Genomic DNA, 25,281 nt, shown 5'->3' on the forward strand with positions numbered 1-25,281 from the left:
CCAACTGCCTCAAGAGAGGGACAGTCAGGCAGCACTTCAGGAGTGCAAGAAGGGTTTCTCAGAGTAGGGTTCCCTGCAGCCCTCATTTTGCAGGCCTCCTCTGCCCGTAGGGGGGCATCGACCATTGAACCCACTCCCCTGTCCGCTGGAAAGAGGATTCTTCTTGAGCTTCCTGAAAGGAAGACTGCGACTTATGGAAACAAATCTTCTTACTCCCCCACTGGGTCTTGGGAAAAAGCCTCTGTGGGGTAGAGAACTTGACCCCTACAGCCAACGGTGTTTACCCATCTTGCTCACTGAGGGTTAAAGTTTACTTTACGGTTGGTCCAAAGAGAGGTGAACCATTGGAGTGCGCATTGGTGAATGACACCTTAAAGGCCTCCGCAAACCCATACAAGCAAAGCCAAGGATGACGCTTATTGCAATGCCCATGACTGCCACTGGTGAGGTACCCTCTGCAGCACTGAATATCAACCTCATGGACGAATTAGCTATTGATGCAAGTGGCAAGCTTGGGAGAAATAGTCGAAGTCCTCCACTGGCATGGACTCAGAGGGAGGTGGTAAGCTCCTTGATCAAATCCCTCTGAAGATGGGTAAAATGTGTCGGGTAATTTAAGGCTTGCAGGCTGAACGAAGCCGATGTGAACACTTGCCTTCCATATCTGTCAATTGCTCTCGACTCTTGGTTAAGAGGATGGATGGATGAACTCTGTTCCGCCAACTATCTTGGTGGCAGCAGCCACCACAATTGCATCAAATGGAACTCCCTTGGACCAAAAGGGCTTGTTGGAAAGGGGAGTAAAAAACTTGTCCACTGTCTTTGGCACCAGCTCCTGTGTCAGGTTCCTTCCATGCCCTGCTGGGAATGAAACGATCAATGGATCAGCGGGGTGGAGGGGCACATAAGAGGTAGATGGGCCCACTGCAAAAGCCTCCAAAAAACACAGATTCCTCTGAGGACAGGGGCTGGATAGAGCAACTGCCCCTACCCTTAAGGATCTCAAAGATGTCTCTAAAGGAGACAATCGGGTGGCGACTTTGGGTACCCATCCCCTTCATTGATCTCTGTCCTCCGTGAGAGATTCCATTAGGGAGTCAAGATGTCTCCTCTTACATGTCCTCTTCTGAGGCACTTCCTCCAAGGGAGGCCCTGGGGAAGACTCTGAAGAGGTGGGAAGTCCCCCCCCCCCCGGAGGCTAGATCAAACGGGCTGACCAGGAGCAGGATGACAGGGTCCACTCAAATTCTGAGGCTGGGATGGAGCCTGGTGAGCAGGGGAGCCTATACTGGGTAGCAGAGAGATCTTTCCACCACTCAGAACACGGAAGGACTAGACAAAGCCCCCTTCCCTGTGGACACCACCACAAGTGAGGAAGGAGCAGACCCCGCCAGGACCTCCAACCCTCTGGATAAGGCTGGACCAGAGCTATAGAGAGGCTGACAGCAGTTTTAAAGACCTGAACCCACCCCCACAGACCCCGGGACGACAAACCAGACTGGTGGCCCGCCTGCCCCACGGGAGGGAGAGCAGAATTAGCCATAGACTATGATGGGGTAGAGATAAAGGGTGTCCCGGAATTCCCCACTGCCTCTGTGAAGCTCACTGGCTCCCTTTGGACAAACCCTGCCAGGTCAGACGAGGAGAAAATAACCAGGGAGTAGGAGAAGGCTCCCTAGTCCGATGGGCTAGGAAAGCCAGAAGCCTCAACTCTATTTGAGCTTTTAAGGACCACAGAATCCTGTCCATATCAGAAGGATACTCCTGGAAGATCGGGAGGAAATAGAGGACCTAGCTGGAGATCAGTGCAGAGATCCTGAGGGCCTTCTCTGATGGTCCGGGGAACGGCTCCTTTGTGGAGAGGTAAATAAATGCTCCGCTCCCGGAAGATCTGTGGGAAGGTCCGCAATAACAATAGGATCTGACACGAGTCCCGGATCCCACCGTATTGGATCTGAGAAAACGGACTAAGCAGAGGACAGGGCTCTTGGGTCCCTCAGATCCGGCAGGATTGGATCCTTGACAGGCCAGTTCCAACACTGATCCGAAGGCCTCGATCTGGAGGCCTTGGATCCAGGAGTCAACTCAGAGACCCTCTGATCCAAAGACCTTGGACCAGAGGCCTTGGATCCAGGCATCGACTCTCTGGAGGACCTTGGATCAGAGACTACCAAGGCTGAAGTTGGATACAGGCACCTGGGATCAGACAGCCTAGACTATCTACCCGAACCTCCCCAGAAGAGGAGGAAGACGTTGCCTTTCTCTTGTGGTCAGAGGGGCCGGGCTTGGTCAAAGGCTCCTTGACCAAGGGACCCCCTAAACCATTCCTTTCAGAAGCAGTTTACTTCAGCACTCGACCGGGGCCCCAGGGTTGAATGTGGCAAAAAGCAAAAATTAGGTACTCATCTGACAAGCATATCAGTTGCAATTGTAATATTAACTATAGTTTATATAGTTAAGTGCTTATGCCAATTTTAGTCACAGAACTGCAACTGTACAAGTATGGTAATTCAATAATTACTACACACAATTATCTTATCTATTCTCTGACAACACTAGAAATCCAAATGATTTGTTTTCTAACTCTGAAATGTAGTTTAAATATTTTGTATTTCTGCCCGAGGCCCAGGTCTTAGCTGAAAAGGGTTCCTGGGCCAGCTCACTCACCTAGTTACCAAACTAACATAAAATATCCTTGGCAAAAAAAATAACAAAAACAGAGCCAGGCATAGCACTAGCATTTAAAAATGCCTTCTTTTTCATCTGCCAAAACGCATACTAGAAACAGAGATGCTGGACAAATTTAGGGCAGACAAATGGGAGAAAAACTTTTACATTTTCTCCTCTTTTGTTCCTTCCCCCATGCTTCATACATTTTGGTCTTCTTCCCCAGTGCCCCTAAATCCATCTCTCCGGACTACCAATTAATTTTGTTTTCCTGGGCTGGTGTTGACTTTAAAGACATCCCAAAATGTCTTACAAGCAACTGCTTCTGTGAGAGGGAGGGGCTTGTGTTATGACCTACCCTCTTGTCCCTCTCCTACCCAAACCCCAGAATCATCCAAGGGCTACTCCCCTCTTCATGGACCACTCCTTCCTTCGGGAGTGCCAGATGAACATCTTTCCCTCCCAGGGCCTCAAACGTTTGAGCTGCTAATCAAACATTGGTTGCATGGGCCATAGTTAAGGCCTAGTGACAGTTTTTTCTTCTGCCAACCGCTCCAGTGTTGGATGTCTCCTGAAGCAAGTCCTTCTGGAATATGGTAATATGAGCAATGTACTTTATCATCCATAAGGTGAACATACAGAGCAAGTGGTACAACGCACGTGGCCCTTTAGCTGATGAAGCGCAGGATTCTGGGAAAAGAAAACCCAAGGCAGTTGTAGCTACCACACAGCTGAGTTTGGGGTTGTAGGCAAGTCCTGTCTTATCCCTTGGGTGGTTAAAGGCTCCTATCCCACCTCTCTCCACCACCAGCTTAACCTTGTATGGGGGGGGGGGTACCACCCAAGAGAATGACTGGAAGGACTCTTGGAGCATGACCTCTGATGGACAGAGACTTGGGAGGGTCTATTCTGCCTTGATCCATATCTCAAAGCCTCATCAAATTCTGGATCCTCCAGTGGGCAAATAAGGGATTCTGCCTCTTCAACCGGTGACATACAGGGTTAGAAATTACTGTAATTAGGTTCATAGGTAGGTACTAGGCTATTGGCCCTAGGGCCTATATAAGCCCAGCCAAAAAGGTACCCTGATTTTCGTCACCCAAGAAAACTATCTTCCTGTGCCCCTGTTGAGCAGAGCCACAGAAGTGATCCTGGGGCGAATTTCCTCTCCCCCATCCAGTCATCAAGATTTTTCTTGAAGAGTACTAATGAGGAGCTTTGTTTAATATAGATAGGTAATTTATTCCAGAGTATGGGAAGTCTCTGGGACAGGAATCTATCCCCACAGCATGTTCTGTTTATTGTTGTGACAAGGTTTAGGTCCCTAGAGCATGTAGCTAAGAGGGATTGGGATTTCTTTAAGTGGAGCATGTCCAACAGGTCTGGGTTTGACATAGCTTTGTATGTTAGGCAAATAGGCGATATGCGATGGAGTAAAGCTGGTGTTTTTTGAGATGGCCTGCATAGGGCATTTGTTTGAGGCCGGTAATCCTCTTTGTGAGGTATTTCTGCGGACTTTCCAGTTGTTGTAGATGTCTTGTGCAGTACATACCAGAAGGGGCACTGTATTCTATAATGGGTGTAATGAGTGACGAGAAGAGGGGAACAATGACCTCTTTTTTCCTGGATGAGAAACCTTTTGTGATGAGGTGTGCCACATAGGATTTCCTGACTACTGTGGCAATGTGATTATCAAAGGAGAGTCTGCTGTCCACCAGTGTTTCAAGGTCTCTTATCACACTTTCAGTGTTACATAGACTACCACCTATGTGGTAGTTCATGGGTGCAGAGATTTTACCAAAAGGGATGGCAATGCACTTTTTGGCATTGAGCTTGAGGCCATGGGTTTGACACTAGGCATCTGCCTCAGTGAGGCACTTTTGTAGGATTCCCACATAGTTAGGAGTTTCAATTGTGGCTCCTATTTTGCAGTCATCTGCGAACTTTGTTAGGCAAAGACCTTCTGTGTTAGCCTGTACTTCAGAGAAGTAGATACCAAACAGGAGAGGACCCGGGACTGAACCCTGTGGTACTCCACTTGTCACTGGTCTGAAGTCAGATTTGGAGTCTACTACTTTCACAGTGTGGGTTCTGTCAGTGAGCCAGTTGACAACCCATCTTGTGACATAGGGCTTTATACCTAGTTTAGTGAGTTTATCTACGATTCCAGAGTGTGAGATGGTGTCAAAAGCCTTTGCGAGATCTACATAGGCTGTGTGAACCACCTTATCCTCATCTACGGCTTTGGTAACTGCTTCAAAGAAGTCTATCAGGTTTAGGAGACATGATCTGCCTATTACAAACCTGAACTGGGTGGGGTCCAGAGTTTGGAGATTACCAATGTCATTGTTTATAAGTTCCATGATGATACGTTCCATAGCCTTGCAGACCAGGCTAGTCAGGCTAATGAGGCAGTAATTCCCGGGGTCCATGGTGGCTCCCCCTTTGTGGAGTGGGATGACAGCTGCTGTGCGCCATTCAGTGGGCACAGAGCCTGAGGTAAGGCTATGATTGAACATAGCACTTAGGTGGGGTGCCAGTTCATTCTGTAGTTCGTGTAGAACGCAGCCTGGGACGTTGTCAGGTCCCATGGACGCTGTGTTCTTGGCGTTGGAGAGTGTGTTTTTTACCTGTGCAGCCGTGATTACAGGAACTTTGCATTCTTCCGGTATAGAGATGGGCCCTCTAGGAGGTGAGAGGGGGGTAAAGTTAGCACTGAACCTATCTGCCAGGATGTTGGCAATATCAGTTGGTTCTGTATAGTTAGTGCCATTGTGCTGTAACTCAGAGCAGATCTGAGTGTTGTCATTGAGATTCTTGATATAACTATAGAATGCTTTGTGGTTGTCCTAGAATCAGTGGTGATTTTGTTTTCATGACTAACTTTGGAGGATTTTATAGGTTCATAGGTAGATACTAGGCTATCTGCCCTAGGGCATTTATAAACCTAGCCAGAGTGTATTTGTTCAGGCGAGCCATGGGGAGCAGGGTAATTGTGGCCGCCATGGAGCCCAGCGCCCTCAGGACCAATCCCGCCGGGGGAGCCGATGATAGTAAGACGGCCTGCACATGTAGCCTCAGGGTGTGAAGTCGCTCGGTGGTTAAGAAGGCTAGTAAGTTGTTGGTGTCTAATCTGGCCCCGACAAAGTCCATCACCTGAGTCGGGTTGAGAAACGATTTGTCCATGTTGATGGTGATCCCCAGCCGGGGAGCAACGTGGAGAAAGTAATTCCTGGCTGAGTAGAGTAGATGTCTTGTTGGGGCGGTCAGGAGCCAGTCATCTAGGTATGGAAACACCTGCATTCCCTGGAGCCTCAGGTGGGCCGCTATCACTGCTAATACCTTGGTGAACACCCTGGGGGCTGAGGTGAGACCGAAGGGAAGGACCCTGAACGGATAACTGGCTCCTAGCTGGAAGCGGAGAAACCTCCTGGATCGTTTGTCCATCAAAATGTGGTAATACGCATCCTTTAGGTCTATCGAGCACATCCAGTCGCTCTACCGCAACAGGGGGCAGAATGGATTGAAGAGCGACCATCCAGAACTTCTCTTTGGTTACTGACAAGTTCAGGAGGGAGAGAGAGGATTGGCCTTAGGTCCCCAGTCTTTTTTGGGCACCAAAAAGAACCTGGAGTAGTAACCCGATCCGACATGTTGGATGGCTCTTTTTCCTAAGAGCTGTTGAATTTCCACAGCTGCAGCCTCCCTCTGATCGGGTGGGACGTCTGGGAGGCGTTTGGGTTGGAGAGGGATGTGAGAAAAGGGAATTTGGTATCCTCTGGATATGATGCGAAGCACCCAGCGGTCTGTTGTGATGGACTCCCAAGCTGCCAGGTGCCTCCAGAGAGGAGCAGTCGGGCAACCCCTCAGGGTCACTAGGTGGTCCGGTCAGAGAAAGCTTCTCTGGACCCACCATTCCTCGGGCCACCTCTGCCTCTAGGGCGGCATCCACCCTGTCCTCTGCCACGGAAGGACTAGGGATCCGGAGCGGACTGGGATTGTTGCAACTTCTGAAACCACATCATCTTCTGTCCCTTTTGGTTCTTGGAGAAGGACCTCTGGGGAACAGAGAAGCGGACTCCGACGGCAGACAACGTCTTCCCGTCTTTTTCGCTCTGGACCAAAGTCTCGCGAAAGGTCTGGCCAAACAGGGCAGGGCAGAACCATCGAAAGGGGCATTCGCAAATGACACCTTGAAGGGTTCTGCGAAATCGCAATGCCAGAGCCAGGCCTGACATCGCATGACTAGGCCTGCTCCACCGGCTCTAGCGGCTCCCTCTGTGGCGTGGGACAACAGCCACATAGAGGTGTTAGATATGGACCTGAGAGTGGCCATCCGAGTGGATTACAACCATTTGTCCTCCACCGACATGGACTCCGGGGGCGACGCAGCGTACTCTTTGATAAGGTCCCGCTGCAGTCGAATAACATGTGCCATGTAGTTCAGAGACCTCACCGAGAAGGTCGCTGAACTAAAGGCCCGCTTCCCTAAACGGTCCAAACAGGACTCCATGCTCGGTGGATGGACCGAGGGACTCTCCTGAGCCAATTCCCTCTTGGTGGCCGCCGCCACCAACATGGCATCTACGGGGGGACCCTTGCTCCAATGGGACCTCTCAGAGGGCAGACTAAAGATCTTGTCCGGGCGTTTGGGGACTGGCTCCACAGTGTCCGGCTCCTTCCATGCCCTAGTGGTAATAAGGTCCACTAAGGGGTCGGGCAGAGGGGACACCCAAGAGGTAGATGGGCCTGCTTCGAATGCCTCCAGGAACACAGATTCGTCCGAGGAAGCCTTGGGGACATACCACCCCCCTCTTATCCTGAGCATTTCCAAGATGTCTCCGAAGGGGGGGGGGGATGACCTAGGGGAGCCTTCCCCTTCATCCAAATCCGTGTCATCAGTCAAGGACTCAGGGGAGTCCACGTGCCTCCTCTTGCACTTTCGCTTGTGAGGGATGTCCTCGGGGGGGGGGCTGTCCGAGAACGTCTCACCAGCCACGTCCTGTTCCAAGGGAACGACCTGGGACATCAAAGCAGACTGTCCCTGGGGCCGGGTGATGGAAACCGGACCCAACAGAGAGGGAATGTGGGGTGGAGCCGTAGCAAGGACCGGGGTCCTGGAAGCACTCGACAGTGCCCTCTCCACCACATCGAAAGCCGAAGGAGAGCCGCTCTCTCTGGGATCCGAGAGCAGACCCTCGCTCGGATCAGACGGACCAGTGTGCTCCGACCTAGACGGAGCCGAAGACACACCGATTCCCTCAGATCTGACACTCAGCCCACGGCTCCGAGAGCCCGGATCTGACAAAAATAGACCCAACAGGCTCGAGGGAAGAGTCTGCGCCGAAGTACTCGATACTGTCAGCGCCGACCCACCTCCGGCTCCAAGGCTGCTCAGCTCCGAACCCGGGAAGCAGGACGGAGAAGGAGCTATCGGGGCAAAGAAAGGTGTCGAGCTCCCCCCCCGGAGGGGGGGGGGGGGAGGCAGGAGCACTCCCATCTGCAGTTGGGCCTGGAGAAACCTTCGTATCATCCGGTCCAAATCTGCGTCAGAAAGGCTGCGAGTCAATCTCAACGAGGCCACCGAGGCTGGCCGGGAATGCCGCCTCGATGACCTCGACGGAGATCAGGTCTCCTCCTCCTCAGGGCCCGGTGAGAAGCACGGAGACCAGAACCGAGAAGGAGGAGACCGGGAAGCCCTGGAGGGAGAAGACCGCTTAGCCAGGGGGGCCGACGCGGAGGCCTCGGCCCGCTGCTTGTGGTGCTTCTCCCTCCTTTTTTCTTTCCTGGCCTGCCTCTCCTCAGGAGCTGCAGCGGGAGTTTGAATCCCGACCGGAGGGAGAGAGGCAGGAGTGGCCGCCACCAAAGCCGGAGAGGAGGCCACAGAAGCACCGGAGGCAGAAGCCGAATCCGGGGGCAAAAGTTCCGCTAGGATCAGCTTCGACCTCCGGTCCTTCAGTGCCCTGGGGTTGAACGCCGCACAGATGAAACACCCAGAGGAAAGGTGTTAAAACCCAAGGCACCGCACACACCGAGTGTGGCCATCCGCTGGGGAGAGCTTATGGCCACACTCGGTGCACTTGGAAAAGATGGGTTTTGGGGCCTCAGACATTTTAAAAGAAAGATCCACTCGTTAGGCCCCAAACACACAACACACAGAACGCAATGACCAGCGAAGGGGAGGGAGGGTAAGTTTAACAAAAAGGAGGTATAAACTAGGATAGTCTTAGTCAAAAAAGGGAACCTAACCACACAACATTCACTCGACACTTAAGGGGATAATAAAAATTGAAAATCTCTCACAAAAACCCTACGACACCAGGAGCTCAAAAACCTAGCTGCTGACAAGAAGCGCGGCAAACTAGATCTGAGGTCAGTCAGGGTTGGCAGGGGATTATGGGTGAAGGGGAGGAGCTAGGAGCTCAGATCTAAGCTATGAAAGATTGCCGGCTCGGATCAGAGGTCGGATCAGATTCCCAAGGGTTGCTGACAAATGAAGTTAACTACTTCAGATCATGAATTGGGATTCTATTCCAGAGTGAGGGGAGCCTGTGGGAAATGAATCTGTCCCTCCAGCATGTCCTATTTATTTTTGTGCTGAGGTTTAGGTCCCTGGAGATTGTAACTCTAAGGGACTTGGATTTTTTGAGGTGGAGCATGTCCATTAATTCTGGGTTTGACATGGCTTTGTACGTCAGGCATAGATCGCCTCCGAGTAGGTGGTAAGCAACTGAGTAGAGCTGGAGTTTCTTTAGTCGAGCTGCATAGGACATCTGTTTGTAGCCCATGATCCTCTTTGTGAGGTACTTTTGGGGTCTCTCCAGTTGCTGCAGGTGTCGGGTAAGGTACATCCCAAAAGGGTCATTGTATTCAATTATGGGCCTGATGAGTGACAAGTAGAGGGGCACAATGACCTCTCTTGATCTAGATGCGAACCCTTTCGTGATAAGGTGGGCTATATAGAAGGTCTTTCTAACCACTTTGGCAACGTGATTATCAAAGGAGAGATTACTATCTACGTTGGTCCCCAAATCTCTAATTACTTCTTCCGTACTTAATGGATTACCACCCATGTGGTAATTTGTGGGCACCTTGTTTTTCCCAAAGGGGATGACTATGCACTTTTTAGCATTTAGCTTGAGGCCGTGGCTCTGGCACCAAGCATCCTTCTCTGTGAGACCCTTTTGGAGGATGCCTGTGTCAGCTGGAAATTCGATTATGGCCCCCAGTTTGCAGTCATCTGCAAACTTTGTCAGCCATAATCCCCCCGTGTTAGCCTGAACCTCAGAGAAGTATATACCGAACAAGAGAGGTCCCAGAATTGAGCCCTGTGGGATGCCACTTGTAACTGGTTTGGATTCGGACATGGCACCTGCAATTCTGACCATGTGGGTTCTATCTCTGAGCCAGTTTGCAACCCATCTTGTGATATACGGGTTGATATTTAAGCTGGTAAGCTTATTCATGATGCCCGAGTGCAGTATTGTGTCAAAGGCTTTTGCGAGGTCCAAGCAGGCTGTGTGGATTACCTTACCCTCATCTATGGCTTTGGTAACTGTTTCAAAGAAATCAACTAGGTTTAAGAGGCTAGATCTGCCCTTAAAGCATTGGGTAGGGTCCAGTGTCTGGAGGCTCCCAATGTCTTTCTTTATGAGTTCCATGATAATACGCTCCATAGCTTTACAGACCAGACTGGTTAGGCTTATGGGACGATAGTTTCCGGGTCCATTGTGGCACCACCTTTGTGGAGTGGGACCACTGTAGCTGTACGCCATTCTTTGGGTACATATCCTGTAGTAAGGCTAAGTTTGAACAGTGACTTAATGTGAGGGTTCAGTTCTTTATGGAGCTCATGTAAGACACAGCCTGGGACACCGTCCGGTCCCATAGATGCTGTGTTTTTTGCTTCGGAGAGGGCAGCTTTCACCTGTGCATCTGTGATGTCAGGGAGGTTACATTCAGTTGGGATAGGCATTTGCTCCTTTGTGGGGGGGGGGGGGGGGAGTTTGCGCTGAATCTGTCTGCCAGAATGTTGGCTATGTCTGTAGGTTCGGTATATTTTCTACCGTTATGCAACAATTCAGAGCATATCTGGGAGTTTCCGCCCATGTTCCTGACATAACTAAAGAAGGCCTTGTGATTATCTTTAGTGTCTAGGGTAATTTTTCTTTCGAAACTGGCCTTTGATGATTTTATGAGGGATCGAAGTTTCTTGCCAATACTGATCAGAGATGCCTTCCATTTTTGGGATTTTGTTCTGTCAAGTAGTAGCTTCCTCCTTCTGTTGTATAGTTTATTTATGGCCGGGGTCCACCAGACCGGTCTCCTGTTTTTGGAGGAGTGAGTCTTGTTTTTATTTGGGATAGCACGATCCATGCATTTCTTTAGGTGCTCATAGAATGCATTTGTAAAGGATTCTGCCGATTGGGCTGTATTATCCTCTGGCCCAGGGGCTTTGAAGGATTCCACCTCAGTCTTGAGAAATGCAAAGTTGGCTTTTGAGAAATTCTTTACAGTGATTTCCATGGCTGGGGGTGGGGACAGGATATGATGTCCAGGGAAATTTGTTTATGGTCTGATCTTATCAATGAGGGGTTTACCTCTGGTGTGGAACATAGAGTCCCCATGTTGGTGATGACCAGGTCCAATATGTTGTTCCCTCTTGTGGGAGCGGTGACCAGTTGTTCCATTGCGTTAAGAGTTTATAAATTCAAGGAACTTTTGGGCGAGGGTGTTTGGGCTTGAGTAGTTTTCCCAGTCAATGTTTAGGTAGTTGAAGTCACCCAATAACATAGTGTTTGGAGAGACCTTCATATTCTCCAGTGTTCTCAGGAATGCCAGGTGGGGTTCATGTAATAAGGAGGGTGTTCTGTAGCAGGCTACAAACTGAAAGGCAGTTTTGCCCGCTGTTAGTTGCACACGGATGGTTTCTGATGCTTCATGCAGTGCCACTACTCTGGAGGTGTGGGTACCTTTGATGAATATAGATATTCCCCCTCCTTTTGTGCTTCGGTCCGAGTTTTGGGGCCGAAATGCATGGTAGGAGTTATAACCTGGTAGTGCTGGGGTGCTCTCAGGAGCCTTGAACCAGGTTTCTGTTACTGCACAGACATCGATTTTCTCCATACTGATGAGAGCCTAGAGTGCGTGCATCTTGAGGTTTAGACCTCTGGCATTGAGTAGCATTACCTTTAGTTTTTTTAATCTTTGGGTTGTCTATGGAGGTGGGTTTGTCCTTTGAGCCTTGCCTAAAAAAGGCACTATGGGGGTGGCAAGAGCCTTGGCCATTATACGAAAGCCTAACAGGCGCAAGCCATCCCTAGCGAAGCAATGTGGCTTGTCAAGCATGTCATCCCAGGCTGACAGACACTGGATCCCCTTTGAATGACACCAATACTTTAGCCAATTGTTGAAAATTATCATTTTGTCTTTATACTGTGGCATCATTCTTGGCGAGGACAAGATGCTACTCAAGGTGAGGGTCATACCAGCCTGGGCTACATGGCCAGAGAGCTCCTCTGTCTCTTTTCATGTAGTCCAGGGAGGTACGTCTCAGGTCATTCACATCAGCATGGACAATGTCGGAGTCATACTTGTACTTGATTTGGAGTGACCTGAGTGCTTGCCTTATGTGGCAGATCCTGGCACCCGACAGGCAGCTTACAGTGACCTTCTCCTTGTTCAGTCTGGTGAGCGGGATGTCAGTGTGCCGGACAACAGAGTCCCCTGTAACAAGTGTATTTGGTGTATTGTTTGGCCTTAAGGGCTGTGACTGAGGCACACTGATTCTGAGATATGTGATTCGTGGGTATTGTTGAGGGGTGGCTGTTGCTTGGATATCTGCTTAGGAGGTCTTTGCTGTTTAGGCAGATTTTTATTTAGAGCCTCCGAGTATGTTTTTGTGTGTTGGGTATACAGATGCAATAGGTCTGTGTGAGACTGGATTTGTGGTGTGTGTGGTTACCTTTTCCTCCTGACTGACTGTGCCAGTCTTGGGTTGAGAGAGAGCTCCGACTCCAGTTTGGCTGTGTAACTACATCTCTCACATGTATTAGAGTTTGTTGGAAGGAGGAGAGGGTTGTCTGTGTACATAAGGCAATTGCAACATTGCCTCAAAATTCCCAGATTCACCAGCTGGACTGGAGAGTAACCTTGAAACTGACCCTTGGACATACCAGATTAGTATAGGGAACTGTTGTTTTACTGATCAGATTAGGGAAGGGAACCAATTTTTCACTTGATCAGGAAGGACCAGTCGGGAGCCTAATACTTATGAGAAATCAAGGAGGGTGTAGTGCTTTAGTTAGTTATTGTTTCCTTATAAGAGCTGAGCAAGTGCAGGGCTTTAGAAAGAGAATAGAGTGATTACTTTGAGAGTCTGAACAGTTCTAAGGGAAAACGTGAAGAGCAGACTTTGTGGAGCCTGGAATACTTTAATTCTGTTTAGGCAGCACTGCCAGACGCTGCTCAGTGCACAAAACCGCGCAAAGAGAGAGTTGTAGGGTTTTGAGAGAGAGAGAGATCAAGGAGTTTAGAATTGACCCAAAATGGCCAATAACACTACAGCTTCTAGGTAGTGACCACTCCTCCAGGGACAGGCAGGCTGTTCAGTGTTAACCACTCCCACTGGTGAACACAGAGACTTCCCTTTAGCCCAAGCAAGCACTGGCCTTCTAGAAACTTCCAAACATTTCAGAACAGCAAATCTGTAACTGAACTTTCTTAACTTTCAGAAAGTGGGAAAAAAGCAAGATTTTTTTTTTCTTTTGCTGTAGTTTAAAGGTAGCAGAGATACACAAGCAGCAATATAATCACAACAGTGCAATAAATGACCCCACACTTGAATGCTAGGCCAAAATCAGGTAAAATGCAGTTTTTAGAGGAAAAAAAACTATTTTAAATTAAGTGCAACACAGGAAATGTAGTAAACAGGCTCTAGATGTGTTCCAAGTACTGTTACAGATATAAACTTTAGCAAGCCGGAAAATGCATTTCCTCGTACATGTACACTTTGACAGCCCCAGGAGAGTGTGATTTTGAGGCAGAAGTTGTTGGGTCAGACACCTAGTAGATCCAGCAGCATGATCTTTAATCTATGTGCAACTCTAAGAGAGTGACCCCTGTTGTCATAAAACTGAAGTATATCTTCTTCGGTCAATTTAATAAAGGATGATTGACTGGTACAAAACTACTAGGTTTTCTCAAATGAACTCGTGGTCCCAATTCTTCATTATCAATAAGTGTGGATCCACCATAAATCAGGCGTAACATAAGGTCTCTACAAAAAATTTTTAAATCTAGCACAATGTCAACAAGATTACTGTTACGAGTTGGTATAAAATTTAAACCTTTCCTTAAAGCACTGCGTTCATATGGAGTCAAACTATGGCTAGAGATGTTAAAAATCAGTGACTCTGGGTCTTCCCCCCCATTTTCTTCAAAGTCTGACTGGGGTGATACTCCCCTGACAACTTCTGTTTGTAACGCCCCCTGCTGGCCGACCTCCCTCGCCCCACCATCCTGTCCATCCGGACAGGTAGGGGAAAAGGGAGATCACCACCAGTGCCCAAAGGCAGCATCAAACACTTCATTCTGTGTTACAGGTCTACTTTTATCTTTGGGCCTAACAATACGGTCCATGTTCTTAGACTTAACAGAGTCCTTGACTATAACCTCCGAGTTAGGACCTATTTGAGAGTTATTCAATTACACCATCTATATTAGAAGCCTCATTAGATGCATTAACATTAGGTTCAACAACATTTAAACAAAGACAATCCTGTCTTGGTGTCGAACCTATGAAGTCCTTTTCAATGTTATTATATGAGACATGCCCTAGTCCTTAGTGCAACATTGACACTAGTTGATACATTGGTTGGTACATTTTTAAAAGCCCTATCATTCATTAAGGCAGTCCTATTAACATTAGGGCATGCAGAAACATTATCAGAATGGTTGACAGAGGTCTGTCCTGTACGTGGCCACATAAAAAAGTGGCCTGCCCAAAAATCGGACAAATCTCCAACAATCTTTGTTTTTTTTTTTCTGTTCAATAAGCTTATGTTCAAAAACAGCAACACTGTCCAATAATCTTTCAAATAGAGGGCAGACAAGTGTCTTGCTGATAATCCTGAAACAATTCATCTTGTTTGGTTTGTAACGACCGTTTCAGCTGCATTTCCTCTGGTTCAAAAAAATCTATGAGGAGCCGCATATAACTGGCACTTACCTCAAGATTCAATCTCTGCCAGAGAGTCAAAAGTTCAGGGTACTGCGGGCAGATAGAGGAAAGGGCTTCAATCAAACCTGTTTTAAAGAAGAGGAGGTTATGCAGATGAAATTAGGCTTGATACATTTGTTTTATATAAATGGCGGCTAATTCTTGTTTTGTCATCTGGTCTGATGAAGCTCCTATGCGAAAGCGCTTACCTGATTGTACTTTGATAATAAATCTTGGGGTTTTTTTTATCATCTTGGACTTGGTTTGTGCCTGGACATTACAGTTAACAGCTGTGTTTTACTCCGTTGGCATCTCCACATTTTATTTTTTATATATCCTTGTGCCTACAAAGGCTTTACCTTGTGGGGTGCTGGCAGTCTTCATCTTATTTTTGGTAATACAAATACAATGCCCCTTTGAGACATTACCTTTGAGGCATTAACGATGAGCATAAACAATGGATATTTTTTTCTCAGAGTTTTGGCTCCCACTACACTACATCTGAGCCCTCTACCTACAGAGTACTGGAACCAAACATCTATACAACATAACAGAGGTTCCGATTATTGGGAGATACTCGTCAGGCTAGTTCAAGAAGCCCCCCCCCCCAAACATACCATATCACAAATAAGTTGCCTAAGTAAATAGAATCTAGTGGCATTCACTTCTTCAGAGTTTGCACTTGAAGTGACAGAAGACGCATCCTTTGAACCAGCACAATAATATGTGCTTTAGCTGTGAGAGCCCAAATCCCCTACATTATGTAACCAATGCAGTGGCCTCCCCAACAAACCCGAACAAGAAGCATTTGTAGCAAGTCTCGGGGGGGGGGGGGGGTAAGCAATATTTGCGGACCAAAATATGGGAGGGGTTCACCGCCTTTGCTGGCGTTTTGCACGTGACCTGAAATTTCAGAATGGATAACTCAGTACTGATTTAGCATAAACATGTGGGTCCACTGAGGCAAATTCCTGCAAGAATAGCAGGCGTGCAAGAAGATAAAAAAAAAAAAAAAAAAAAAAAAAAAATCAAACCTACTCGTACATTACATTGATTAGTGGGGTCATCGCATACATTCGCGAAACAGCCTTCCTTCCCAAAGATATCAAAAAAGTAAATCGACTAATGCATTAGAAAAGTGCACTTAGGAGACAGTAAATCTGGCAGTTAACACAATGAACTAAAGCTCCAGCTTATTAATGAGCAAGGGTACAGGGTTTGAATCTTTCAACATTCATTTGCGTACTGTGTGACATTCAGTAAAACTCTACGTCAATCGGTTTCGACACCTGAACGTACACGCACACCTTGCAATAGCGAGTAAATGCCACTTCTCCAAAACAAAAGTTTTTCAATTTGACAGCAGCAGTCGTTCACATTATCAAGCCAACTGTATAATAAATTTCGAATGGTAGCAGACTTTCTTTTGGGGTGGGGGGGCTAATATGCCATCGAAATTATAAGACCGGCTGCTTTGCCAGTCCACTTTTTTTTTGGGGGGGGGCTCTAGTAACTGTAATCAGCACTAAAACTCAGAATCTAGAAAAATGCAGAGGCCGCAAGTAAGTTAAACCCTCAACATTTATTCGAACAAAGAAAACTTCAATAAGCAAGTGTCAAACGCTTAAAATAATTATTATTTTAACACAAAGGGGGTGATGAAAATGTAGCATAAGCACTGACAAAATATCAAGGAGAAAACGCGAGTTGCCTGTTCAGACATTTACTAAAATATTTTAACATTCACAAATAAAGTTCGTTGTTTAAATATTAATGGCAACACTACTACTGTGGCACTCACTTCTAAACACACTTTCATTTCAACGTTGGCTCTGCAGGACAGTAAGCAATTTTTATTGACGTCCTGAGATAAGACTAACTTCGAAGTACATCTTCACACTATATATACACACCCCTCCCTTACCTGCACATGATCTTGATTTCCACATTTTGACCAGAAGGAGGATAATAGCCAAAAGGTGAGAAAGGTCACCAAGAAACCTGAAGATATTCATGATTAGGTAGGAAACACAAAAGTAGGAGCACAGCCAAACAAGTTGCTACAGTAAAAACACTGTTAGATATTCAAAGAGCCCCGCTGCTAAATACTATGTCTGTACACCAAAAATTTCATATATTCCAGACAACCGGTACTAAATATTCCAATTTGATTTTTCTGTCTCAAAACTGCAAGCCCCTAATATCAAAATAAAATAAAAAAATAAATAAAAGCAGTTCAGGAAGTGGAACTAAAACGATACACAGCCGGGAAGAGGAAGGTATCGATTTGTAAGCCTGATGGGAAACTGGGAGGGGAAGTCTTAAAGCAGCACCGCTTGTTTTAAGTGGAATGTGTAGTAATTACTCTTACTGTCTAAAACGGTGCAAATCTGGTGCACGTGTTCTCGCGCATTTACGATGCTGACGTGTTGAAGTTTCTGTTTAGTAAAAATGTATTTAGGAAGTAAAGTAAAATCAGGTGTTTGTGTGCTGCTTGTAATCGTTAACGGGTTAAGTTAAAATGCAGCGTTGACTTGATGGTAGTTTCTTCACCGTCACCCGTTCTTTTCAATGGGTTAATAAATAGTTTCCAGGTATACCTTTCTCAAGGTGTTAGTGCAAAAACTCAGTACAAAGCCTGACGTCAGGGGGACAAAGGCCCAGAAAACGGGGTTAGATTTTAAACATTGCTCTTAGAAAGTAGCCAGAGTAACAGAGTTTGTGTTGTTAGGCATTTTTTGAAGGATATGATGTCTGCAACTCAAATGCACGTCATTATTTAGTGTCTATATAATCTACAGGCTAGCCAAGTGATTCACCAGGAAAAAAAACACGCACACAGATATACATTTTGTGAAAAACAAACCAAAACATGAGGCAAAAAATCTTGACATTTTGCGAAAAATTGGACGGCTGAAAGGTATGATCTGATGTTGTAAATCTTTGTTTACTCATTACAAATAGGACCTCAGTTCCGTCCTCGGAACCAATACTGCAGTTTCCAAGCTCGAACCAGACAAAAACTCTCAACTAAGACCTACCCATAATCAGTGTGTGTGTGTGTCTTTCGGCTTTTCCCGGTTAGGGGTCGCCACAGCGGAACTCCGGTCCGCTAATGATTGGCAGTAGAGTTTCACATGCTGGCTTGCCGGGCCTAACGCACAACCTTCAACGAAGGAACGCCCATTCACGCATGTCGTCACACAGTAGACGCTTTAACTGAGAATCGAACGGGCAACGTCTAACTGTGAGGCGACAACGCTACCGCAGCACCACCACCGCGTGACCTACCCATAATCAGTGGTGGCTGGTGAATTCAAATCAAATGGGGCTGCAAGAGACAGCTGAATGGGTGTGGTCAATGGAAAGGGGTGTGGTCAACTAGAAAGGGGAGGAGCTATGCTCAAAAACCACAAAAACTAACTTTAATTAAATATGCTGCCCTGGGTGCCAAACCGTCATTATAAGAGTCCAATCAAGACAACATGAAGTGTAGAAGAATACAAATATCTCAATGCATTGGCTGCATGACAGCTTACTTAATATCTAGATGGAAACAAAAAGGTTATGAGGCATGAAAAAATAAATTACTTTTTAAATACATTACTGGAATGCCAGTCAAAAGCAAGTATAAGAAAAACAAGTAGCACTGAACTCAAGCCACTTCTCCTTACACTGCAGTTCTAATTATAATTTATATTCAGCTTTATTAAAGTACCAAGTAACACGCTGGAAAGTAGAAATCTCTGTGATGCCCCCACTTGTAAAAATGTTTCTTATCCAAAAAAGATCTGCTGCCTGACAATTATCTACTTGTTTCATGAGGAAAACATGATCAAAGTAAAAAAATGAAAAGCAAACAAGAAACAAGCTCAAGATACATTGCTTAAAGGGTTACTGTACAGGTTATGGACCACACATGATTGGCATTCTGTTTAATTTACGGGTAAAGCCTGCAGAGATGACTGGAAGTCTCCAACAAGTGTAATGAGCTTCTTAAAATAATGTAATCCTGTCCTTTATTACAAATACTGTCATATGCATTTCAATACCCAAGGCTTATATATTATCTAGTTAAGTATTCTCTGCATGGCAACAACAGAAAGGCTTTCAATGTTGGCAATTCTTTAACAGTATGCTTATTAAAGCTTACTTGCATCTTACGATCTCAGACAAGCTTACCTGATGGTCATTAAAGCATTGCTACTTAAACACAGAGCAACAGGCACTTTGAGTAATAAGCATAAATCAACAGTACAAAAATATGACAAACCAGACCATTCTGCAAAATCAAGGACAGATGAAAAGCCACTGTAGTACTTGTGTCTACCTTGGATGGGGGATACTCTGCACATTTACACTGCATAACTACTCCTTGCCTTCCTTGGACACATCCAGAGTCACTACATGGGGGAGTGGGGTGCAACAAGTATGTCACAATTTGAAATGTCTCTGGCTGACTGTGATGGCCCTGACACATTTGTCATACCTCTCAACCTCAGAGCAATAAATCTGGACAAAGCCATACATAGAAGTGGGACAAAGGCCTAAAAATGTTTTAAATATTGCTCTTATAAACTTAGAAAGATAATAGAATAGGTCTTGCATTAGTATGAATTTTCTGAAGGGTATGAAATCTGAAAATCAAATGTCTGCCATTATATTCTAACTTCAGTCTTTAATGATTTGTCACTAATTTGCCAAAAAAAAACAATTTTATGAAAAATGGACCAAAAATGTGATGCAAAAATATAAAATAGCCACACAATACAGCTGGGAACCTGTCAAAGAAGGGACACCTTAATATTAGTACTGCTAACTTGAGCAACTGACAAAATAAAAATCTACATGCATTTCTGAAATAAAAGTAATCTATAACTTTGATTATTACAGTTATTTCTTAATTGTAAACCCTCCATGTTTTCTTCCAAAATTGCTATTTTGCGGAGGGATTATTAGGGGGAAGAGCAACATTTTGAGCCAAAATCGGGGACAGTTGAGAGGTTTGGCTATGCCTAATTCTATAAAGCAATTTATTTGCATGTACCTCTCAAACTGTTAATACAATAAATCTGGACAAGGCGAAATATATTGGGGGAACATATAAACAGTACTAAAAATTGCTCTTGTATAAACTGAGACAGTTGATTGACTAGGGTTGGTTGGGTGGGTGGCCGCATGGTTAAGATGTTTGCCTTACAAACATAAGGTGCTGGGTTTGAGTCTCACAATGGATAATTGGCTAGGCTTGCAAGGTCAGTTAGCTTAGTACTAACCTATGAATAATAGGTCTTACTTTAGCATGCATTTTTCTGAAGGTTATGAAGTCTGAAACTCAGTGTGTCATTATTTAGTGACTTAATTCCTAAATGATTTGCCAGAAAACCACAAATTTTATGAGGAACAAACCAAAAATAAGAAGCAAAAATCTATTCATTCTTTGAAAATCTGGACAGTTGGGAGGTATAATTCAGCTGGGGCTATCTGCATTTGCTGCCCTTCCCCCTCACAACATGGTCAATTGGAGCCTCCCCCCTGCAGCCATTCCAATGATCCATTACTTGGCTATTTCACTCCATTTACCATAAACACTAATGTGCATACTGCTTTACTTCTATGATGATTTGGACTTCATTTGAAAGTTTTATTTTGCATTTTACAGCACAAACACTAATACATCTGCTAAACAAAGCAATGCAGTCTCACAATGAAAACAGACAGCATTAAAACTTCTCTGCCCTTGAAACTCACATTCATTGAAACAGCATTGAAACCTACATTCAAAGAAAATACATTTTACCAGTGGCAGATAAAGATTAATTCTGGGCCGTTTTCAAATCATAGGCCCCTTGCATATGAAACATACATGTGCTCTTTGATACACCTTCCTGATTGTACTAAATTATATTCCTTGTACAATACAGTACAGTTGTTTAGAGGGCGTTTTAAATTTATTAAACAATGAAACAAAATGCATGCACCAATAATGACAAAACTGCCCAATTCAGAACATTTTTCCAGTAAACAATGAAACAAAATGCATGCACCCATAATGACAAAACTGCCCAGTTCAGAACATTTCCATCATAAAAGTCTACTCAAACTTCTACAGTCCACCATTATCAGTAAATATGCACAATTCTACAGTCCACCATTATCAGTAAATATGCAAATCTCTGAAGAAGTAAAAGTCATCTAAATAATTCCACATTAAAGAAATCTGTAACTAATGAAGAGGTTGCTGCTAGCAAACACCTTTATATTTCACGGTTTCATTGAAAAATAAAGTGTCTGTTGCCCCTGAGGAATAAATTGCCTGTATTACATTAAACAAATTATAAGCTAGTAATATTGCAATAGGAAATGGATGGCAAACTGATAACAACCTAATAGTTAATATCTTCACCAAGGAAGACATTCACAGTACAGCAGCATCCACCCTTTGTGGGAGTAGAACCCACAGCTGTCTATATTATAAGCAAGTACACAACCTGTTGTGCTATTAACAATGTAAGATGACTTTGCCTAAGCAGCACTAAACTTCTCTTCCCCTGCAGCTCTCAGCGCCTTGCAAAATCTACTCAATACTCAACTGCATCTCAACTTCGCAGCACAAGAAATCTGGAAAAAGCCAACATTTATTGGGGGGAGCAAAAGCCCAAAAAACAGGGACACATTAAACATTGCTTGTATAATCTTGGAAAGTTGCTAGAATAAAATGCTGTGTTACCACCATACATTTTACTGCCAAGGTCCCTGTGCAAAACAGTCAGAGCAACATACCACTATGCCAAATCAGCTGCTTTGTGAAAGAAAAATGCTGTGTTACCACCATACATTTTACTACCATGGTCCCTGTATAAAACAGTCAGAGCAACATACCACTATGCCAAATCAGCTGCTTCGTGAAAGAGAGGAAGACTGAAACTTAAATGGCTATCATTTAGTGAATTCAGTTCTCACCATAGCGGTCAACCTCTTAGCACAAAACACCTGGACAAACCCAGTAATGAGGGAATACAGCCCTCAAACATATTCAATGAATTCAGTTCTTGCCATAGCTGTCAACCTTCGCACAAAAAAACCTGGACGAAGCCAATAATAGGGGAATACAGTCCCAAAAATAGGGACACATTTCAAATATTCATCTTATAAACTTAGAAAATTGCTAGAATAAAAAGGTTGTGTTACTATGTACTTTCTGAAGAATATGAAGTCTGAAATTCAAATGCCTGTCAATTTTACTTCTGATGGAACAAAAACAATTTTCAGCAGATGCTCAGTGTGAAATACTGCAGACACGTCTTTGTAAAATGGCAGGACACCAGAACAAATCCACACAAACACAGGGAGGAGATGCAGACTCCACACAGAAGGCGCCCCAGCCAAGAATCAAACCAGAAAACCTACAGCTGTGAGGCAATAATGCTACTACTGCACCATCAAATATGTAAGAAAGTCGACATTCAGAAACCTGAAGTCTGAAATTCAAATGGCTGTCAATTTTATTTAACATTTGTTAACCAGGACAGTCTGACTTGGAATAAAAAAACAATTTTCAGCAGAGGCCTAGGAAGAAATAATGCAGACATGCCTTTGTAACATGGGAGGACACAAAAGCAAACCCATGCAAACACAGGGAGAAGATGCAGACCCCACACAGAAGGCAACCCGGCCAAAAATCAAACCTAAGAGGTCTGCAGTTGTAAGGCAACAACGCTACCACTGCACCATCAACTATCGAGCATTTGCATATTTAGAAACCACAGATATTATGAGGAATAGAACAGATCAAATATGAGGCAAACATTTGCAAATTCTTTTACCAATGATGGTGAGTAGGGAATGCAGACCCTTAACACCTGCATACAAGGTACAGGGTTCAAGCCTGAGGTATTCCCTACCACACCACCATGAGTTTTCTCTAGCCACCAGTATATAGCAACTGGGGCATTTCTTACACACCTCTACCTGTTTAAATGTGTCCAGATCCAAGCAGCAGTACACTTCCAAGTCCACGAAGTAGCCCACTCAACATCCATGAAGCAGCAGTACAATTCAAAATCCAAGTCTGTGATGAAAGCCCCGAATCCATGAAGCAGAAATATCAAGCCCAGCCTGCTTGAAATCCAAGTCCGCGATGAATGAAATCCACCGTGAGAGCTTAAAACTTACCTCACCTCTCTCCTGATTGGTACTGTCTGCTGATGAAGCAGTCTGGAGCTCCTCTGTTCTGTGTGGTCAGATTCCTGGGCATCTGCAGGGCAGAAATGCCTTTCCTGTATCCGGACTGCTGACTCAGGCAGTCTGACTTCGCACAGATTCCTGGGCATCTGCGGGGCAGTCTGAGTGCATCTGTGCAGAGTTAGTTCTGGGACTCGTGAAAAAAATGTTTTGTTTTCTTTCATTTTATGTTTCACGGTTTGTTTTACTTTTTGTTTCTAGGTGGGAGGGCTGCAGTCCTGCAATCCTATAGCATGAGCCACCCCTGCCCATAATGCCCCCTCCTAGTTACACCAGATCTCGATTGCCGCGTTCCTAGTCAGACATGATAGCCATCTCACGCAAAGCTAAGTAGAAAATTGCTATTTTTAAGACAGTTTCTCTTCAAAATTGTTTATTTTTTAGTCAAGTTAGCCTTTTCTTACTGTCACCTATAACCTAATTCTATTCCCTACCCTTTGCCTTGGTAATTTAATTTCTACCGTTATTGGTACTGTCCCTCTTTCCTGCCTTTGACAGGCCCTTCCTTACCATATGTGGTATTTTTTAAATACCATCTCTGGTATACTCTCCCATTTTCTCTCCTTTATTTTGTTTTTTTCTATAGGATAGCCTTGTTGCCTTACTATGTCAGACAAAGCTAGGTTGAGGTTTAAACAGTGTGACAAGTGTGGATGTAAGATGCCTAACTCAGATACACATGCTCATTATGTCAACTGTTTGGGGGGGGGCGTGGATCATATTAAAGCTGACTGTGACATTTATGCTAGTTTTAGTAATCGTACACTAGCAGAACATAAAAATGTTTATCTTAAAAGATTTACTCAAGACACCTTTATCGGAGGCTCTGTCTGGGTCGGAGGTCTCACCCCCTCCAAAGACCAAAAAACATAAGGAAAAACAGAGTCACTTGGTTCCTGCATCCCTGTCAGTTACAGCACCGAGTTGGCTCCGTGCTTTGTTGGCGCCCTCTGTGCAGACCTCTTCGGCACCAGGCTCTGTGTCTTCTCCCTCAGTGCCGTCCATAATATTCACCCCTATTTCGATTCCAACCTCGGCATCACTGACTTCAGTGCTGCCCTTGGGTCCGACATTGACTTCGATGACTGTACCTGCTTCGGCACCATCCTCAGCCACGGTGCCATCAGTTTCTTTGGCTTCATCGGCTCCAAAACTCAAATACCTGCCAAGGACAAGATACTCTCCAACTTACAACCCTTTTTTGGGGCAGAGGCTTAGTCCCTTTCTAGAAAGACCTGATTCTCCTTCAGCAGCCTCCTTTAGAGCCACTAGGCATTTTTCTGAATTAGATCTAGTGCGGGTTGTGGACCAGCTTCTGGCAGCTAGGGGATTGCCATTCCAGCTAGACCTTCCGTTCCCCCCTTGGCTCAGAATCTTTTGCTACATCTTCCCCTGTTTATCCTGCTCCAGCCTCTGCCCAGATCCTGGAAATCTTGGTACCAATATCCACTCTGGTGCATACTGTCTCAGCTCTGACAGCAGTGTTTCCCCTGTCGGCACAGTCCACCCTTGCTGCATTGGTTCCGGTGGAGCGGATGCTCTCTCAGAGCAGTGCTTGGACCATCTATACCTTGGTACCTAGCCCTGTGCCTATTTTCTTGCTGGTGCCATCTATGTCCATGGCTCCGACAGCTTCCAGTTCTCTCAGAGCTCCTCACCTGGATGTGGGCTCCTCAGGGGGAGGTGCGACCCCAGTTCCGAGGTTGTCCCTCCCAGTTCCGGGCTCCCATCCCTCCTCAGGTGGGACTGCTGTCCAGGTGGTGGAGAGGGTCCTTCACCCCTAGCATGCACCTCTCCCAACCCTCTATTTTGGGACCCTGGGCACGGGAGTGACAAGAACCATCTTTGAAGGGAACCCCTTCTCTGGAATCCTCCTCAGAAGATCCCACTGGGGAGCCAAAATCAGAAGAAATGGTGCAAGAGGAAGCACCTTGATTCACTGAAGGAATCTATCAGTGAAGACACTGATTGTGATAATGGGGAAGGGTCCCCACGGTCTCCTCCAGATGACGCCTCATTCGGATATATTCTTGAAATCCTCAAGCATCTGGGAGATTGGAAGTCCTATAACCCTTCTTGTGAGGAATCAGTGTTCCTGCAGGCCTTCCATGCCCGGCCATCTATGTCCTGGGTGACTCCACCGGCAGATG

At 45.6% G+C, this 25,281-nt stretch overlaps 1 protein-coding gene across 1 annotated transcript in view; it reads right to left on the minus strand.

Moving 5' to 3' along the window:
* The window catches only part of KDELR1 (KDEL endoplasmic reticulum protein retention receptor 1), a 219,006-nt gene extending 201,801 nt beyond the window's left edge, over window positions 1–17,205 (minus strand). The window contains exon 1 of the mRNA XM_044088942.1: window positions 16,812–17,205. Within this exon, the coding sequence (XP_043944877.1) occupies window positions 16,812–16,902 (91 nt within the window). The 5' untranslated portion in view covers window positions 16,903–17,205. The remainder of the gene's footprint in view (window positions 1–16,811) is intronic.
* Between the last annotated feature and the right edge of the window lie 8,076 nt (window positions 17,206–25,281).

The sequence above is a fragment of the Protopterus annectens genome, chromosome 1.part1 (genome assembly GCF_019279795.1).
Source record: "Protopterus annectens isolate FY-2018-M chromosome 1.part1, PAN1.0, whole genome shotgun sequence".
Classification (NCBI taxonomy): Eukaryota; Metazoa; Chordata; order Ceratodontiformes; family Protopteridae; genus Protopterus; species Protopterus annectens.